Genomic DNA, 20,169 nt, shown 5'->3' on the forward strand with positions numbered 1-20,169 from the left:
GAAATTTAGCTTTTAAATTTTTTTTTTAAATAATTTCAATTGAAATGATGAAATTAAGGCTTAGAGCACAGATCAACTCAGCAGTGCCCCTACCTGGGCACAGTGCAGGCAAGAGGATGGAGGCTGTGGCAGCTCAGTGGGTGCTGGAGAAGGTCCAGCTCATCCTCATCTTCACCCCACTGCAGGTCCCCAGCATAAGGCAATGATTTCCTTCCTCTCCTACTCACTGGGACCCCCAAATCCTGCCCCTCCCCTTGGCCACGCTATAACCCACCACATTCCACACAAGCAGCCTTTTGCTGGGCAGAGAAATGGCTGCAAGAGAAAGGAGCACACAGGGAGCCCTGTCCCAGCTCCAAAAAAGAGAGCAGACTCAGATCCATGGCAAACTGAGGCCCACTGAGGCCACAAGGCAGCACTGTGACATCTGAGATTGCTGCAGCTGTGCCCAATAATTCCAGAATTCCTTTGGACAAGGAACATTGGGACTCACAGCACTGCCACAGCATCACTGCAGCATTGCCCCCACACAGATAAGAGGCTGTGAGGAGATGAAAAATCTCCCAGGTGGAAAAAACCAACAGAAACTTCCAGTTTCCATCATAAAAAAAATCCTCTCTGCCCTTTTCCCCACTCCAAATCCCTGACTAACACTTGACCTGTGCTACAGAGGTTTGTCAGCAAGAGGCAGCGGGTAGATCCAGCTCCATATGAACCCACAAGCCATCCTGAGTCATACCAGCAAAACCCCAAACTTTTTGTTGATAGAGTAGAATCACCTCCCCAGCCAACACAAGCTCCTCTCCCAGCTCTTTCCCCACCAAACAGCCAGCCCAGGCTGTGCCTTATTAACCAACACAATCAAAAACCACCTTCTGTCCAAAAACCCACAGAGCCACACATCTGCAGAGGTGTCACTTTGGGGCACAAAATCACCAGTACCAGAAAGCTGCTCCCAATGGGAGCCTCTACAAAGTACAGAAGATTCCTCCAGTAACAACAACCTTTGCAAACCAACTCCAGCTCAGCCCTGGACCACAGCTCAGAGCTGGAAAACAAAGGGATCAGCCTGCAGTGAGATTCATTATCCACTAAAAGAAAAGCAGGGAAGCATCCCTCCAGGGAGGGAAATGGATTGCTGAGGCACAGCTAAATATTTATCACATCCAGCACGATATTTTCCAGGCGCCCACCGTTATGCCAGCAGAGGAGGAAGGCAGGAACAAAGTGCTGTGCTTTCTCCAGGATCGTTACAATTAATTGGATTCAAACTCCGTGGTGCTTCAACTTGAATTAAATAATGGCTCCATGGGATCAGAGCTCCCACCTCTCCAACCCTGGGAACACCAGGCTGGTGGCTGCTCTGCCTGGACACGACGGGAGCCCAGAGCCAAAGTCCTGCTTCGGCGGGTCACGACCCACACGTGTATTTTTGGCAGAGCTGCCTTTTTTTAGGGATGGCAGCTGGAAAAGTGTGAATGGCAGATGAGACAGTGCTGGATTCACAGCCTGGATTGCCTAAGAGTGGTGTGCTCCCACAGAGGGCACGGCCAGGGCACAGCAGGGACGAGGCACCACCACTTATTTACCCACCCAGAATAGACAAGCCACGAGAACAAGCACCAGTTCATCCCCAAGTCCTGGCATTCCTCACTGCTGGCTTTTCCAAGCCTCTGTGGTGAAGGAGAGCTGCCTCCCCAGAGGCACAGCCTGGCTCCAGACAGATCCTGATCCCTCTCCCCCCAAAAGCACTTCTATTCCCAAAGGACATCTCCCTGCTAAGGAAAAACACTTGTTTTTGAATTACTCAGGCATCGGTGCTGGGTGAACCAGGACAGGACAAGCAGGTCTTCTCCCTCGAGATCCCACCCATACACTCACCCTCCCTCTTTCCCCTCCCTGCAGCTGCTTTTCCCCAGAAAACTCCCAATATTTTGGGAAACAACTGTTTCCCCAGCAGCACACTCCTGCCTGTCCCTCCAGGCATCAGGGGCCACTCAGGTCACAGCCAACAGCCCCAGGGATGGGCACAGGGATTTCCATGTGCAGGGCAGGCAGAAAATACACTTTGAGGCCCAGGGAAAAGGGTTTTGTATCCCCAGAGTCTCAGACCTTGCATCCTCCACTGTGTTTCTGCACCCACACAAAGGCTGAAAATTCCCTGAGGCTTCATCCCCTCCTGCTTTAACTTCTGGGTTACAACACCCTCTCTGCACAGCGTCCATTCACCAAAAAGGTGCAGACCTTGCTGGAAAATCACAGCCAGGCCCAGCCCCATGTTGCCAGCTGCAGCCAGAGGCTGTGTCCCTTGCAAAGTTCTGCAAGGAGGACACAGGGACAGCTCCAGAGCTTTGCTCCCAATTCCTTCCTACTGTGCCACCCAGGCCATGAGACACAGCTCGAGGGAACTTGGGTGACCTGAGAAAACAGGGAGTTTTTGCATATATGAGTAAACATCAGCCTCAACAGCGCAAGATAACACAGGAGACTTCTCCCACATACAAGATCCTGTGAGATAACTTGGATCAAACAGACAGGAGCAACGGGAAGAGGAAGAAAGAAAGCCAAAATCCTCCCTAAGAGCCACAAAATCCCCAGGAGGTGTTTATCTCCCAAGCTACGTTTAGTGCAGAGCAAAGCCCCGGCACAGCACCATTCCTGTCACCAGTGTCACGGCCAGCCACGTATCCCAAAAATCTCCCGAGGCAGGAGACAACCCCATGACTAAGCCAAAGTGATGGCAGGTGAGTTTTGGAAGGCATCTGCCACAAAAAGAGCCAACCAAGAGCTTCAACACAGCAGCCTCTGTTTACAACCCTGAGCAACACAAACCAAAGGAGAACCAGCAAAGGAAACCTGAGATTGTTCACTGAAATTCCCTAAGGAAAAGCAGGGAAATTTAGCTTAAATTCAGGCTGCCTGAAAGAGAGAGAAGCAGCTGCCATGAGCAGCAGGTACACACACTCAGACCTGTGAGCATCCCTGGAAAAACCAGCTGGGAGGCAGGTGCAAGCCAAGGAGAGGCAGGATGAGAGGAGGATCACACTCAGGGATCCACCCTCGTGCTGCTGCTGCTGTCCTGATGGAAGCAAAGGAGCTCAGGTCAGACGGGGACTCTGAGCTGCCAGCAGACACCAGCTGCTTTCAGCACACACAGGGTGACACCTCCAGCACAGGACACCAGGGTTAACTGCACGAATGAACCAGTCTGCCACAACCAACAGAAACCTCCACGCACAGAGCAGCTCCAAACCTCCTCTGAGGAAAGCACCGCGCTCCCAGGCGCTCCTCCAGGCATCACCTCTTGCTGTCAGCCACGCTGCTTCCCCCAAAATCCTCCAGGCCCAGCTTGAGCTTCATCTCCCATGGGGCACAAGTGGTCCCTGGGCCAGGCTCACCTCGTCCCTCCATCCACACATCCGCCGCTCCGGCACAGGCAGCCGAGGAAAGGTCTGCGCTCCGGTGTGCCAGCCTTTAAGAAGCCTGGATGATCCCTTCCAAGGCTGGATGGCTGGAGGCATGTGCTCCTACCTGTGAGTCAGCAGCTCCGAAAATCGCTGCTGATTCACCCCCTGCTTACACAGCAAACAGGAAACTCAGGTCCACATTCCCTCCGGATAAGACACGGATCGTTTCAAACCGGGGGGAGGTGGAGGAAAGAAAAAAAGAGTCACGGGAGGCGCGTTCATCTGCTCACATGGCTCCTGACTTCGACTTTCCAGAGCATCACTCCCGCACGGGGAAAACCCCTCGAATTTTATTCCGCGGATTCGAGAGGCAGCGGCCGCACTCCGTGCGCTCCCTCCTCCGTCCGGTGCGCGGATGGAGCCGGCTCCGGGGAGCACCGGGACACCGGCAGAGCCACCTCCCTGTCCCCATCCATCCCGGCACGTACCGCCGGCCGGTGCTCTCACCTTGCGATGGGCACCTGAGTCACCGTGCTGTGCGAATAACCCCGGTGACACACGGTCACGTTCCGCGGCTGCGGACAGCGGGACAGCAGCGCGGCACTCCCGGCACACGCCGGCACCGGGTCCCGGCCGTGCCCGGACACCGGCACGAGGCGACACGAGGGGACACGAGGCGACACGAGGCGACACGAGGCGACACGAGGCGACACGAGGCGACACAGCCCACGGCCGCAGTCCCAGCCCGCTCCGTCCCTCCCGGCCCAGCCCGGCGGGGGCTCCGCTGGCCCGCGGCTCCCAGCCCGGAGTTCCCGAGCAGCGGGAGCTCAAGGCAGGCAGGCGAAACTCGCGGCAAACAAACACAGCTCGCCTGTTCTTATCGCTCTCCCCACGCCAAACGCAGCCTCGCCCCGTCTCCCCCACCCCGCATCCCCACCGAGGGTTCGCAGCCCCCGGCATCGCGGCTCCGGGACCAGCGCAGAGGAAGCCGCGGGGAGCCCACGCCCGGCGGGCTGGGCAGCAGCCCCGGCCCCGCCGCCCCTCCCGAGCCCGCTCGTACCTCTGGGCAGGGACATGGCGCTGTGCGAGCCCGGCGGGCCCGGCCCCAGCGGCGCCCGCCGGTCCCGCCCGCCGCGGCCCCGCCGGCGGCCGCCCCGCCGGGCCCGCCCCCGCGCCGCCATTGGCCAGCGCCGCGCCGGGGGGCGTGGCCAGGGCCCCGCGCGGAAACGGCTCTGCGGTTCTCGGGCGCGGCTGTGAGGGGGAAGTGAGGCGGGCGGGTGCTGCTGCCCCTCAGGAGAGGTGGCCTCGGTGTCGCCGTCGTGGCCCCGGGGACGCTGCCCCGAGAGCGGCGACACTGCCGCGGGGTTGGGGCGCCGAGCATCCCCCCCTGTGCTGCTCCTCGGCCCTCACCTCCTCTGTCAGCTGAGGGTGGTCACTCACGCCTCCCGTGGGTCCCGCGTGCCGTGGGTGCCAGCGGCGTGTCCGGCTGGGAAATGGCCGGGGAGCCAAGGGAGCGGCCGGAGCTGTGTCAGGGGGGTTTGGGCTGGATATCAGGGAAAGGAAATTCCCCCCAGAAGGTGACCAGGCACTGCCCAGCCTCCCCAGGGGATGGGCACAGCCCCAAGGCTGCCACAGCTCCAGGAGTGTTTGGACAACGTTCCCAGGCATAGGGTGGGATTTGGGGGCCTGGAGTTGGACTGGATGATCCTTGTGTGTCCCTTACAGCTCAGGATGCTCTGATTCCATGGTTAATTCCTCCCTGAGTCACTGAGGAATCAACCCCTCCCAGACGTGGCACATCCTGGGGTAAGGATGCTCCCACAGCCACCCGAGCTGGGCTGCAGGCAGAAATGCTGGATACGATGTGAGAGATGCAGCTGAAAAAGCAAAAAAAATGAGATTCCAAGTGCCATTTTCTGGCTGGAATTCTTCGTGTGATCCATAAAGACCAAAGGAGGAGTTGGAGGGGTGGCAACTGCTGGCAGCACTGGTGAGATCGCAGCTGCTCTGCCACAGCCAGCTCTCAGCTTTGCAGAGAGTTTGGGATAAATCTGAGGACTGGAAAAACCTCCTCAAAGCCAGGCAGTAGAAGGGATTCGCTGCCAGAGGGAAGGAGCTGCAGGAGTTGGGATCTGTGGCTGCACGGGTGCCTCAAGCACCAAAGGCACCAGATCCAGCTGCACACTGAGGGTGGAAGAGCTCAAATGCAACATCAATTACAGGTTTTTAGCGGGGAGAGCAATTACCTTCCCCAGAGAGGTCGCAGATTCGCCACCTTTCAAGTCTTTCAACACAGACGAGGAGGAGTCTTTCCAAAAAAGCCACTGCTCTGCAGCCCAGCCGCGGGTCAGCAGCGCTGATGCAAGAGCTGTGGTGTCAGTGCAGGGCTGGGCCAGCTGAGGGGCCCTTTCTGACCTTTATCCACACGGATCTTGGAGCCAGCAGCGGGGTTTGAACTGATCCACACAGCTCTGGGCTGAGGCAGTGCTTGGGTGTGAGTTTTGGGGGGTCTGTGGCAGAGCAGAGCATCACCAGCTCTTTTACAAATGGGGAGCTGTGGGACCGGCTCTGACAGCTGGCCCTGCTGCTGGCAGCACCTGGGGTGTCACTGCGAGCTTGGGGACATGGCCCTGCTGTCCCCAAATGTGCACCATCCCCCTCCTGCATCCCTGGAGGCTGCTACATCCAGGGCTGGATGAAGCAGTGACTGGATTTGAGTCTCTGGCTCTCAATCCCAGGGGTGAGAGGGGACACACAAGTGTCACCAAGGCTGCCAGGCCTTCCAGCACAGGAGCTCTGCAGGGCACACAGGGAAATTGGGAGCACTCAGCATCCAGATCCAACAGGGTGGGAAGGCAGGGAGCACACAGACCCCCACGAGCTGTGAGGAAGGCACCAGAAGCACCCTCGAGGTCACCTCCCAGCCATGGTAGGGCTTGGGGATCTCCTGGGGGACCTCTCCACCTCTTCTGCAGCTTCCCATGGCTGCTTCTGCCTGCCCCTCCTCGTCTGAGCCGCTGTCCCAGGGAATCAGCACAGGCACAGGATCCCCATGGAGCCCGAGTGCTCACAGAGATTTTGGCAAGTTTTGCTGCAGTTTTGGCACCCATGGAAAGGCTCTCCATGCTTTCAGGGGCTGTAGGTGAACCTTTGGCTCTGGGTCAGGGCGATCACCGAGGGCAGTAAGGTGTTACACTGTGACATGAAATAACTCACAGAAGCAGGTTGGATGTAAAAGGAAAGAAAAAATAACTCAAAAAAGTAAACTTTATTTTCTGACTCTACTATATATACATTAGCAAAAATGGTAGTGGATTGGAGGGTGAAACTGCCACCTCTCCAGCTGCACTGGTCAAGCTAACAGTCTATAAATTCTCTCCACCCACAAAGAAGAATGTAAAACAGTTATTATTTACATGAACATGTGTGAGAAAACTCAGTAGAAATATGTAAATATTAGAAGGCATAGGAACTTTTAGAAGAACTTTAAAACTCTCCAAAGAACAGGGTGACAGTAAGGAGTTGCTCACCCATGTCTGGGCAAAACCTGCTTCTCCTTCCTCCTCTCTCCTAAAACTTCAGCCCTGCTGTGTCCTGAGCATCCCTGTGTGCTGGAGGGCATCAGCCCTCCCTGACAGCTCTGGGATCATGCCAGTTATCCCTCCCCTTCCTCCCTGCCACACGCCAGCCGTGCTGGGCCTGGCTGCTGCAGGCTTTGCATTCCCTGCGCTCCCCTGCTGTTTGTGCCTCCCTGCAGCAGCACACAGCTGCCAGGGAGGGGATGGGGTGAAGGACAACACCTCCTCACCAACATTCATGGAGAAGGAAGGGAATTTACCCCTCTGCCCAGCAGACACCCAGTCCTTGGGGCCAGGCTCGATGGGAGCGGGGAAAGAGCAGGAGACCAGAGCAGAAAACCAGTGCGGGGCCAGTAAAGGACTGGTAAAAAACAGTGCAGGACCAGTACAGAGCCACTACAGAACCGATGTGGGGTCAGTGTGGGACCAGTACAGAACCCGTACGGGACCAGCACAGAACCAGTGCAGAATTAGTGTGGGACTGGTACAGAACAGTACAGAACCCATGTGGGACCAGCACGGAACCAGTGCAGAATTAGCGTGGGACCAGTACAAAACCAGTGTGCAATTAGTGCAGGACCAGAACGGGACCAGTACAGAACCAGTACAGAACTCGTGCAGGACCAGTATGGGACCAGCACAGAACCAGTGTGGAATTAGTGTGGAATCAGTGTGGGACCGGTACAGAACTGGTACAGAAACCGTGTGGGACCAGTACAGAACCAGTGTGGAATTAGTGCAGGACCAGAACGGGACCAGTACAGAACTAGTACAGAACCTGTGCAGGACCAGTGCCGAACCAGCACAGAACCAGTATGGGACCAGCACAGAACCAGTGTGGAATTAGTGCAGGACCAGAACGGGACCGGTACAGAATCAGTACAGAACTCGTGTGGGACCAGTATGGGACCAGCACAGAACCAGTGTGGAATTAGTGTGGAATCAGTGCGGGACCGGTACAGAACCAGTGTGGAATTAGTGCAGGACCAGAACGGGACCGGTACAGAGCTAGTACAGAACCTGTGCAGGACCAGTGCCGACCCAGCACAGAACCAGTATGGGACCAGCACAGAACCAGTGCGGAATTAGTGTGGGACCAGTACAGAACCAGTGCAGAATTAGTGTGAGACCAGTGTGGGACCGGTACAGAACCAGTACAGTTACCTGTGCGGGACCAGTGCCGAACCAGCACGGAACCAGTGCGGAATTAGTGCGGGACCAGCGCCGAACCAGCACAGTACCAGTGACAAATCTGCACAGAACCAGTGCGGAATTAGCACGGGACCAGTACCGAACCCGCGCCGTTCCGGCGGCCGCTGGTGGCGGCGCCGCCCGCGCGGGGGCGCCTGGGCTGCCTGCGGTCCCCACGGCGGCGTTGGCGTTGCCCCTTTAAGGGCCGCGCGGCCGTACCAAAACAAAAGCGCGGCGCGGCCATTGGCTGCGGGGCGGGCACGTGCCGCACAGCTGGGGCTTCCTGCGGCCGCGGCCGCGCCGGGCCCGACCGCGCCTCGGCACCGGCACCGGCACCGCCATGGCGCACTCCGCGCCGCTCGGCCTCCTGGAGCAGGGCTGCCCCATCCAGGTGGAGCACGATCGCAAGCGGCGGCAGTTCACCGTGCGGCTCAACGGTAAGGGGCGGCGCTCGGGGCTCCCGGGACGTTACCGCTGCCCTCCGCCCTCCGCCCCGGTCCGGCCGCGCTGGCCGCTCCGGATCCCCGTTCCTCTTCAGCTCTCGCTGTTCCCCCCCTTCGCCCCACCCCACGTTGTCTCTCCCCCCTTTCCCCTCCCTGTTCTTCCTCCCCGTTGCTCTCCCCTTTTTTCTTCTTCTTCCTGCCCCTTTTTCCCGTTCTCACCGATTTCCCCCGTTTCTCCCGGTTCCCCCTCCTGCCGTGCCGCTGAGTCCCGCTGCATTTCCCCCGTGCTCTCCGCCCTGCCGCGGTGTGACCCCCCGCCCCAGCCCTTCCTGCACCCCAAAACCTTCTCGCAGGGGATGCGGCATCGCTGGGCTCCCTCGCTTGGGGTGTGTGTGCAGCCCGGTGGGGACACGGGCAGCTTGGGGGGCACTGCCCCGGTCCCCCCGGGAGCAGGTGCCTGCGGGGGATGTGGGGGTGCTGGGAACCGGGGCCCCTCTGGGGATGTTCCTTCAGGGAAACCCCAGCACGGTGGGTGCCGCGGTTCTGTAGGACCAACGACACGGATCCAAGCTGTGACAGCCACCTGTGGAGCTCTGGTGACACAGTGACCCCCAAAAAGTCCGTCACATATTGGGTGGAGTGAACAAAGAAAAAAAAAAAGTAGGTGCCACTAAAATTTCTCTGTGGTGCACTGATTCTTTCCCAGCCTTCATCTTAATGGTTAATTACAGATAGTCAACGATCCCGGCATCTCTTTCCCATCCATTTGTCATACTGAGAACTACTCTGGGTAAAACTGCCTCGCTGCCCTGCAGAAATTGCAGGGTAGCTGCCTTAAAAAAAAAAAAAAATAGCATGTAGTTCAGAAATCATAGGGAATGCAGGAGGCTTCGTCAATAAAACAACAAGAATAGTCCAGATTTTATTTTAGACTTCTCTTTCCCCCCACCCCATTTTCATTTCAACCACTAATTACAAAGTGCAGGCTGGAGGCTCGGCAGTGGTGGAGCAAGGAAGGAGGAGACAGTGCAGAGAAAACAATTTCACCAACTGCTTATTTCAGATTTCAGCCTGAGATCAAACGAGATCCCAGGTGCTGGGTCCCCACTGCCACCATCAGAGCATTGTCCCAGCCAGTGAAGTTGGTGTCTGCAGGAAATAGAGGGGACAGCCAAGGGTCAAGAATTATTAGGGAAATGTAATCTTTTATCGTGGTTTTCTGGATAAAAGCTCTGCCAGCCACACCATGGGCCCAGCAGCGTTTGGTGGCTGAGCAGGGATGAGTCGTGACTGGGGAGGGTGAACTTTGAGAGGGAGAGAATCAGCTGTGGGAGTTGTGTGTGAATCAGCACAGAAACTTCTGATTCAGCAGGGGGTCATGGCATCACAGAATCCCAGGATGGTTTGGGTTGGAAGGATCCTAAAGCTCATCTCATTCCAGCCTTGGGCAGGGACACCTTCTGTGTGCCCAGACATGGGCCAGGTTGCTCCAAGCCCCATCCAGTGTGGCCGTGGGCTCACCCAGGTGAACCCCCATGGTCAAGGTTGTGTTTTTTCTGGGAGTTCAGGGAGTCTGAGTCCTTTTTTGTGAGTTCAGCCACGCCAGGCAGCTGAGCTGAGCAGTGTCCTGCTGTGATGGTGGCCGTGCTGCTGTGCTGACTGACTAACATCCACGTGCAGTGGGTGATCCACCTCTCCTCCTCCTTGTCAGGCACTTGCTGGTAGCAGCCAAGCCCTGGAAGCTGGTCAGGAGATAACATCTCTGTGGGAGTGCGTGGCAGGGTGTTTGTTTCCTGCACTGCTCTTTGTTGCTCCTGGCACGATGAGCATCACTGGTGTGGAATGCCCTGGGAGGTTTTCCCTGCAGCAAGCAGGGAATGACAAGAAATGGGTCAGACACAGATTTTAGCATCAAAGTGACCTCCATGTCCCTCAGAGAGCACTCTTGTCCTGTGTCACTGAGCTGTGGTAGAGATGAACAGCAGTTTGTGGGCTTTCAACTTTCCTGTGATGTCCTCATTTCTGCTAAATGTCAAGTGTGGATGATACCCTGGGAAAACATGGATGCAGCAGGCACCAAGCAGCCAGACTTTGACAGCTGGTGGTTTATGGTGGTGTGATGTTGGGTAGAAAACTTTGCATGGTGATGAATTTCTGGAAATCCCTGGAGCAGGAGGCCTGAGATAGTGAAAGCTGTGAACTGCTTGTGAAAGTGTTCGTTTTCAGCATCATCCTGTGCTTGCCTCTGTGCCCCTGTGTGACCTCGTGGCAGGACTTCCTCCTTGTGCACAAGGGAGATGAATTGCACTCGATTTTTCTGGGGCTTGCCCTGTCTTTCCTTTCCCTGCTGGTTCCTCCCTTCTCTCCCCTCATTGCTGCAGTAGCTGCTGAAACTCTGATAGGAGCAGCTGCTTCACTTGAACACGTTCCCTTTCCCCTTGCATCCCAAATGAAGGAGCATTTAGAAGCTGAAAGTAAAGCTGATTATAACCAGACCTCACTGAGCCTCGTTATCCCTGGAGAGGAAGGCAGAAAGACACCCAACTGGATTTGTAATGGGCTAGGATGTGACTAACAGCCTGAGCCAGCCAGAAACCTCCCTGTGCAGAGACTCTCTTGGAAAACATCAATTTGTCAAAGCTAAAAGCTTCCATGGGAATCATATAGGCTGATTTTGTCAGGAATAGTTGGGTGTTTCTTTGGCTCTGAGACAAAATTTCAGGTCAAAACAAGAAACCCAAAAGGACCCCCCATGCCAGAGCAGTTGGCTGGTTGGTGCAGCTGCTGGCACAGATGTTTGGGGCAGGAGAAGAGCTTTTAGCAGCAGCTGCTGTCACTTCTTGATGCCCATCACACCCATCAGGCTCCCGTGCATGGAGCAGCTCCAGTTCCTCAGGGATGCTCGAGCTCCAACACTTCTGCTGGCTGCAGCATGCCACACTTCCCAAACCTCCCCCTCCTCCCCAGCTGCACTTGGGCAGGATTTTGGCTGGAAGCTCCTGCTTTGCCCGCTGCTGATCTGAGCCTCAGGAGCTCCTTGTCCAGGAGCCCAGGCTCAGGTTTATTGGGAAAACTGGAGCAGGTCATGCCTTGGAGCTTTCCTCCATAATGGGGCAGATGCTTTCCAGGAGGGGGGAAGGTGCTGAGTGTGCAGCAGGGACCAAAGATCTGTGACCAGACACTGCATCAAAGCCATCCCTGCTCCTCCCGTGCCACAGGCACCTCCAGAGAGCTCCTAAACAGGAAACTGCTCCAAACCAGCCCCCTCTGCTGCCATTCCTGCCAGTGAGGCCCCTCCACGAGGGTTGTGCTGTCTCCACTCTGGCTGTTGTGCTCTGTTGTGTTTTCTCTCCCTAGTAACATGCCAGTAGCTCCCTGGGGAGTGAGGCCAGCCCATGGCAGGCAGAGCTGTAGCCTGGGATGCACAAGCTCCTCAGGACTTCTTGTCCTCTCAGCCCACCCCACACACAGCTTTTGCTTTTTCCTCCCCCGGCAATGTTTGGCTCAGCAGCAGAAGACCTGAGCTGCCTCCTGCTCCTGGGAGATGGGGCTGGCATTTGTTCTGTGCCCTTGCTCCCAGGGAATGGCTTTGCAGCAGTGTCCAAAGGGGGCTGGGGCACAGGAATTGGCCTTGCAGGCAGCAGCCAGAGGTCCTGGGCACACGGAGGGGTATCGTGGGCTGGGGTTGGTGCAGGGGGACAGGGAGAAGGGGTAAGGGACAGTCCTGCAGTGCTGCACCTCCCCTCCGTGGGCACTTTGTGTATGCCAGGAGAAGGATGGGCTGGAGTGGGGTGCCTGTGTGTCCCTGATGTGTCCCTTCCTCAGCTGGGCTGGGCTCTCTGCTTGCTCCCCCAGGCTCCTGAGCCACCCAGCCCGGGCACTTTGTCTGGCATCAGAACTGAGCCCACCACTGCTCCATGGAAGCAAACCCTCCACGGAGAGCCAGGTTAGACCTGGTCCCTTGCCCAGCTCCCAGAAAAGCTTCCCTGTGCCCCCTGTGAGTGGAGGGGGGACGGAGGGCGAACAGGGCACCGGCCGTGCTGCCATTGCTGCCACCCTGCTCCTCTCTGGCTGTGCTGGTTTGCAGCCACTCCACTTCCCTGGTGCCAGCAACATCCAGGGCAGCTCCCGGGGCTGTCTGTGCTCACTCTGTCAGTGCAGGCTGGCACCTCCTGTCCCAGAGCCCCGGGGGTGGCACGGGCTGGAGGCTGGCAGGAGGTGCCTCTTACGCCCTGTTTTGGGGTTTCTGCTTGTGCCCCCTCTCTCTTTGGGGGGGATTGCACCGAGCTGGGGCTGGGTGCTCCCAGGAAGGGCCAGCCCTGCTCCCAGCCCCCCTTCCAGCTTTCCTGGGAGCTGCTGCCATGGCCAGGGCAGCACAGAGCACCAGGGTTGGCTCATTCCCAGCCCTGGCTGTGACCTGCAGGGCTTGCATCACACCCCGTGGCACAAGTGGCCTTGGTTTCGTGTGCTGTGCCACTGAGGTGAGCGTGTGTGGATGTCATCATGCACTTGGCTGAGCTGGGATGTTTTCCTGAACTGGGCTCAGTTTCCAGCAGCACTGACTCTCTGCTGTAAAATCAGGCTGGTTGTAAAATCCTTTCTGTGTGTGCTCATCTGTGCCCTGGTGGCACTCTGCAGCTCCTGTCCTGGCTGGGGGTTTGTGCTGCTGGGAATATTGAAGAAAAACCTGTCCAGGACATGTCTGAGATCCTCCAAAGACTGTATCACCTTCAGCTTTAAAATGCATTTGTGTCTTCGATACTTCTAAACAGGCCATATATTTTAAAAGTGTATTTAAAGAAAAAAAGATCTTTTGTTCTGTGCTTAATTTAGTTTTAAACTTCTCAAAGCTTCAGGCAGAGGCTATGGAAAGTTTTAGCCTGGGAGGAGAGTGGGGTGGAAGGGCTGGAACGAGTGAAAGCTGCTGTTATAAGATCATTTTACAGCCTTTGGTGCTGCCAGCTCTGCCCTTGCCACCCCTGAGAGCTGCCACCAAATGCTCTGTGAGGGTGAGGACACCTCATGCCCCAGCCTGGGCAGGTTTCTCTCCAGCAAGATGAGTCTGTGCTGCTGGGGAAGGGCTTTACCTGCTCCCTTGGCTTTTTTGGGGTGCCTGGATCCACGTGGAGAAACACTGCAGTGCTCCCTTTTTTCTCTCTGGGGGAAACTCAAAGCTTTTTGGTGAACCAGAGCTGAGAGGGGCAGGACTGAAGCCTAGAAATACTTGGGGGGATGGCAGGGAGGGAAATTATTTATGTCCACCCAAGAACAATGTTGGCACAAGAAGGAGTGGGCAGAAACCAGCAGGAATAAACTCGGGCTGGAAATGTGAAGGTTTCCATCCAGTGTAGGAGAATCGAGTGTCTGCATAAAAGGAGCAGGAATAAAAGCTTGAGCTGCTTCTCTGGAAACACAAAATTCCAATGGGCTCCTTTCTAGTTTCTCTTGAGTACAGGGATGAGGGAAGCTGGAGTTGTCAGCTGAAATGCAGTGAAATGGAGTGTATTGAGCTCAGCTAAAGCAGATCCTGAATGCAGGTGAACTTTGCAGCCCTTCAGCCATAAAAAAAAACATTGGAGAGAAAGAAAAGTTCTCATTATTTTAATCAATCTTGTCTGTTTGATTGGGCTCTTGCATTTCTGAAACTCACTTTTAAGTACAGAAACTCTCTAGAAATGAAACATTTGCTTTTGCACTGAAGGCTCAGGTTCTGTGGGTGAAACCAGAGGGGTGTTCTGACTCCTCTGATTTATTCATGAGCTGAAACCTCTTTTTTCCTGTAACTGAGCTGCTGTGAGAAAAGTCAGGGTGTTGAAACAGGAAACCTGTGCATGTGTACATGTAAATTTGTGTGCACAGCTCCCCTCCCTTGCACACCTGTGTGTGCTTTCCTGTGTGTTTGTGGGATTCACCTCCCCAGCATCCTCCCCAAAACGTGTCTAGACAATGCTGCAACACCAGACCAAGGAGTCTTGTCCTGTTTTATGTGCCACAACAAAAAAAAAACCCAACCAAACAAAACAAAAAAAAAAAAAAAAAAAAAAAAAAACAAAAAAACTGTGCTGGAGGAGAAATTAATTAGCTGTTACCTAGGTCAGCTTTGTTGTTTTTTCCCCTCTTCTTTTTACTCTCCCCCACCATCAACACATCTCCTCCCTCCCCACAGCTGCTTTCCTACCCTAAACATGTTGTGCTGGCATCACTGATTCTGGGCTGGCTCAAAAACTCACTCCTGCTCCTGGGACTTAGAAAGGGGGACCAGAGAGGACATCCAGGTGTCACTGAGAGCAAAGCCACCACTGAAACCCAGCACCAGAGCCATTTCCATGGCATGAGGGATGCTGTAGCACTGCCCATCCTGCTGGGGACTCTCAGGGGACATCCCAGCCCTCAATCCTCTGTCCCATTCCCTGCTGTGGGTCCTCCAGGGACACCCCAGCCCTCAATCCTCTGTCCCATTCCCTGCTGTGGGTCCTCCAGGGACATCCCAGCCCTCAATCCTCTGTCCCATTCCCTGCTGTGGGTTCTCCAGGAGCACCCCAACCCTCACCCCTCTGTCTCATCCCCTGCTGGTGGTTCTCCAGGGACACCCCAACCCTCAATCCTCTGTCCCATCCCCTGCTGTGGGTTCTCCAGGGGCACCCCAACCCTCAATCCTCTGTCCCATTCCCTGCTGTGGGTTCTCCAGGGGCACCCCAACCCTCACCCCTCTGTCCCCTCACTCAGGTTGCCACGACAAGGCCGTGCTGCTCTACGAGTACGTGGGGAAGCGGATCGTGGACTTGCAGCACACGGAGGTGCCCGATGCCTATCGAGGGAGAGGAATTGCCAAGCACCTGGCAAAGGTACGGCCCCAGCTGGCCACAGGGGCTGCTGCCATCCCTGCTGTGGATAAAGAGTCACTTTGGAACTGTGTGTGTGCCCTGTGGGAATCCTGCTCTGCTGGGAGATGGGGTGGCTGGCGGGGCAGATGGAAATCTGGGGTCAGACATTCTTGTTTTTGTGGCAAGAGGAGCTGGGTGTCAGCAAATCCAGCCAGTCATCCATTCTATTCCTCCTCCCAGCAAAAAAGCCTTGTGCAGGGGCTGATGGCTCACCTCAGCTCCAGCTGGACCCCTCCTCTCAGAGCTTCACTGCACTCCTGAGCCCTCTGCCTGCCTTGGGCTGTGCAGGGAGAGCTGAGGAGCCATCAGCACAACGGTGGGGGGACCGTGGGGTGCTCCCTGGCCCTGTAAGTGGGGACAAAAGGATGATGAAGGTGGCCTTCACAGGATGGGCTGGGTCACCTGCAGCACAGCATCCACCAGCTGGATGTGTTGAGGGTTACGTGGGGGCTCTGTGGTGATGTGGTGGCTGTGGCAGGGCAGCTGTGCCCTCCCCTCAAGCCTCTCCCTCCACCTGCCTGGCACAGGGGGTACCTGAGGGACTCCTGCTGCTTCCCCCATCCGGGTGAGGGGTACAGGGCTCCCACGAGGCTGGGGGTGTTGGTTGTGACCCATCTGATCTCTGCTGGTTGCAGGCAGCCCTGGACTTTGTGGTGGAGGAGGACCTGAAGGCCCACCTGACGTGCTGGTACATTCAGAAATACGTCAAGGAGAACCCGCTGCCGCAGTACCTGGAACACTTGCAGCCTTAAGGCAGGACTGCTCCCACACCAGCACACCTGGCCCTGACTGTTCAAGGCAGCCTTGGCTTCTCTGCAGTCTCAGGAAACCCCTTCCCACACTCGCAATTCCCGGTTTTTGTAGGCGTGAGCGTGGGCACCACCTCCTCCTCCCTGCCCGCGTGTGAGCATGGCTGCAGCCCCTGGGCACACGTGGTGCCCACCAGTGCTTTTGCCAAGCCAGGGGATAGAAGAGGGTGAATTTTCCACTAAACTCCGTCGCAAGGCCAGGGCATGACTTGTTCTGCACCTCATCCTCTCCCCTCCGCTTGGCAACAGCTTTGAACTTGCTGGGGGATGTTGGTGAGGGCTGGGCATGGGGTACCGGCCCCCCTTTCCTCCTGGCAGCTGGGGAGATGCTGTGGATTGAGCTTTGTGGGACAGAGGGAGGTGCTGGAGGAGCCCCAGCCCGGTGTCAGGTTCATCCCCTGCAGCACCTGGTGGGCAGCACTCCGTGCCCAAGCCCACATGCAGCACGTAGAGGAACATGTGGGCTGTGGTGGCACCTCGGGGGCTTTGCTGCACCGGCTGTGGAGACACTGGGATGGTGACAAGCCTAGAGACAAGAGCCGTGTGAGGAGTGGACTTGGACTGCAGGGGCCGTGGCAGAGTCTGTGCAGAGGAAGAAATGTGGCTGAGTTGCAGATGCTGCTTCCTGGAGATGCCAGCTCCTGCCCAGCTTCTCTACACAACCCTGAAGTGGCATCCCAGAGGGCCATGGACTGTCATTCCTGTCTCCCTGCCCTCGGTGTGGACACAGCCTGCTCAGGAGAAGAGACCAGCCCCACAGCCAGCCTTGGCCTAAGCAGTGAGGGACATGCCAGGGCACCAGGGTGGTTTCCTGCAGCTGAAGAGGAAGGCTTCCCCCATCTCTGCATCCCTGTCAGTGCCCCAGATCAGCCCCATCAGGACATCCTGAGAGCAGCAGGGTGAGGCCTCCAGGACCTGCTCCTGGCCCATCTCCAGGGTTCAGTGCTAGAGGCACCTGCATCCACGTGGATTCCAATGGCTTCTCCTTACAGCCTTTGGAAAGAAGCCCTGGCTCATGGCATTGCTCAGGGCCTCCACTCAGCTCCAAGCTCAGGGCACTGGCAGCATCGTGGGGACCTTGGCCAGCAGCAGAAACACCCTCATTTCGTGCTCTTACCTCTGTGGATGATGATTCTGTAGCACAACCTGTTGCCACACTTAGATGTAGAGGTAGCACCATGATGGCAGGGCACTGCCAAGTTCCAGCTTGCTGCCTGTCCTACCTTGCCTGCATTTTCCAGGGTTTGAGCTACACCTCAGAGCATCTCACACTGAGCTCTCAGGATTTTGTTGTGTGCCAAGACAGGGCTGTGGTGAGGGAGATGATGTTTTCAACACCCCCAGCCCTGAGCAGCCACTGGGGGCTGCAGCCAGGCAGGACAGGGAGAGCCTCTCACCTGGAGATCAAATCCAGACCTTGCTCAGCTCAGCAGGGACTAAAGTTTACAATCTGTGCCACGGAGTGACTGAAGCCCTAGGTGAGAGGCAGCTCAGCCTTTTCCCAGAGCCCAGCACAAAATCCATGGCAGCAAAGGCAAAAACTCATGCAAAATCTTCTCTCCTGGTCGGGGTGGTCAGAGGTGGAGACCCTGTGCCAGGATTTCAGCTTGAGCTGTCCCTGACCACCAGCTCAAGGGGAACCCTTGCTGCCTGCCTGTGCTTTTGGGCTGCCCATCACCAGCACAGCACAGCCCTCTCAGGCTTCCAAAACTCCCAACCTCCATCCCTGCCCTGCACACTGCAGGCTGTGAGACCCCTGCCCGTGCCCACCACCTGTGCCAGGGGGCAGAGCCACTTCTGCCTTGTGCTGCTCAGGAAAGGCTTCAAGCTCAGCCCTGCCTCTGCTTCATTTCTGCCCTCCTGCTGCTTATTTCACCCAGGCTGTGACCTTTTAGGGTGGCTTTGAGGGACTGGGAAAGGGTGGCAGGTAACAAACTAAAGGGGCTCAAGAAGAAACGTGGACTGCTAAATGTTCCCTCTTTAACATGCAAAACACACTTCAACACATAGTTACAGGAGCAAGGCTGGCTCTGGTACTGCTGTGATGACTGAACCATCCCTTCTGTTGATTCCAAGGTGAAGCTGTTTTGTGCCCTGGAAGCCAAGATAAGACACTTGTGTCTTTGCCACAGCAGGGCTGGGTGCAGTGTTTGAGCTCTGTCCTGGTTTTGTGCTCATTTCCACCGTGTGCAGTCTGCAGCAGCTCCCTGTTGTGTCAGCTGGCTGCAGGGAGTGCTGTGCTCGCTGTCTGGGCAGATTCCCGTGCCCAGCCTGGCTCTGGAGCCCCCGTGCTGCTCTGGCAAGACCCTCGAGCTTCCCGGCGCTGGATCCCCGCAGCGATCGCTGCCTTAACCCGGGCACAGCATCGGTTCTGCTGCTGCTTCCCTTCGAGGTGCTACAACCCCCCCCGGCGTCTGACCTGCCAGAGACGTGTGCCAGTGTCTGTGCCAACCATTTCCCTGCTGTGCCCACGCTCTGTCCCAGCCTTTCCTCCTCCTGGATGCCAGTGAATAGCAATACCCACAGGTGACCAGCGATGCCACGGTGCTCCTGTGACCCTGCACGGCCGGGTGGGACCCGGCTCGGGGTCCCTCGGTGCTGGGTAGCCCTTCCCTGCCTCCCCACCAGCTGCCTTTTCCCAGCTGGTCTCCGCAGAAAGGAGTTTTGAGTCCTGTGCTGCCCCTTGGTGCTGATTAAGCCTGGAGGAGTTTGGGATCTTGGACTCTCCCCGGGCAACGGGAGTGTGGAAGTGGTTTGGTTGAATACTGAGCTCCCCAAACCCGTTTGAACTACAGACCTCTGGTGGGTGGGGGAATGCAGGTGGCTGTCAAACCTGCTCCCACAGCCCCCAACTTGAAACACCCCCTCTCATCCGCTCTCCAGCGTTGTCTTCCTCTGTCCAAGGTTTCCGTTCTGTTGGATTCGGTGGTTACGATGTGCCTTTCCTTCTCAGGACCTGTTACAAACGACCTTTCTGCTCTTGTTTATGTTTAACATTTATCTTGATCCCTCCCTCTGTCATACTATAAAACATGAACATAATGCATGGAATACAATACAATAAAAGTGTGGCTTAACTGAGCTGCAGTGGCTGGGCTGTGCTGGCGGGAACCACGTGCTCCCACTGCAAACAATCAGTAGGTAAGGGGTGAAATTGTGTTTCATTTGAGGTCACAGGGCTGGCTGACCTCGTGATGACTGCAGAGCTCAGGGTGAGCAGGATCACAACTGGTTCCTCTCCCTTGCCAGCTGAACCAGCCCTGCTTACCTTCATCATTCCTCGGGATTTCAGGCCACTCTTGGGGAGTTGTCCTGTAGATGAGCAGACACTCAGTGTTTATGTCCACTGCTTTAAGATCAAATCATAACTGAAAATGTGAGAATGAAAATATTTAAATATCCAGTTGCTGTGCTTGTCCAGAGCAAGGTGGGCAGGCAGCTGACTCAGAGGGACACAAGGCACTTCCCTCCTGGAGCCATCCTGAACACTCAGGATCCTAGCGGGCCATTTGTGTCACTTCCCAGTGCTGTGTGAAGACTACAGAGGCTGAGACCAGAATTTGGATAACTCAAATTGCCGGGAAGGTTGGTGTGGAGAACAGTTATGATTTGATCCAGTGTGACAAGCTGCCCCTGGGCTGCAGCAGGAGCTTGGGGTTTGCTGCTCCTGGGGGACAGCCCAGGCAGTTGGGATCTGTAGCTGGGCTGTTGCTGGTAACACGCTCTGTTTACATTCCACATTCCAGACAGTCCATGCTCCGGCCTGTCCCAGCACTGCTGCACGTTCTGGGCTGGGCACACTTCCCAAACACCTCCTTGTTCCTGCGAATGCAGCGTTTTCCTCCCCCGAAGCAGCT

The 20,169-nt window shown here is 56.4% G+C and overlaps 2 protein-coding genes across 2 annotated transcripts in view; one reads left to right on the plus strand and one right to left on the minus strand.

Moving 5' to 3' along the window:
• MAP2K3 (mitogen-activated protein kinase kinase 3) overlaps window positions 1–4,523 on the minus strand; it is a 30,217-nt gene extending 25,694 nt beyond the window's left edge. The window contains exon 1 of the mRNA XM_021549738.2: window positions 4,468–4,523. Within this exon, the coding sequence (XP_021405413.1) occupies window positions 4,468–4,483 (16 nt within the window). The 5' untranslated portion in view covers window positions 4,484–4,523. The remainder of the gene's footprint in view (window positions 1–4,467) is intronic.
• A 3,936-nt stretch (window positions 4,524–8,459) lies between these two features.
• On the plus strand, window positions 8,460–19,393 carry NATD1 (N-acetyltransferase domain containing 1). Its single transcript, XM_021549746.2, has 3 exons — window positions 8,460–8,613; window positions 15,346–15,464; window positions 16,139–19,393. Exons 1-3 carry the CDS (start codon window positions 8,517–8,519, stop codon window positions 16,253–16,255), a joined length of 333 nt encoding a protein of 110 aa, XP_021405421.1. The 5' UTR covers window positions 8,460–8,516; the 3' UTR covers window positions 16,256–19,393.
• The last annotated feature ends 776 nt before the right edge of the window (window positions 19,394–20,169 follow it).

This window comes from Lonchura striata, chromosome 16 (genome assembly GCF_046129695.1).
Source record: "Lonchura striata isolate bLonStr1 chromosome 16, bLonStr1.mat, whole genome shotgun sequence".
NCBI classification, from domain to species: domain Eukaryota; kingdom Metazoa; phylum Chordata; class Aves; order Passeriformes; family Estrildidae; genus Lonchura; species Lonchura striata.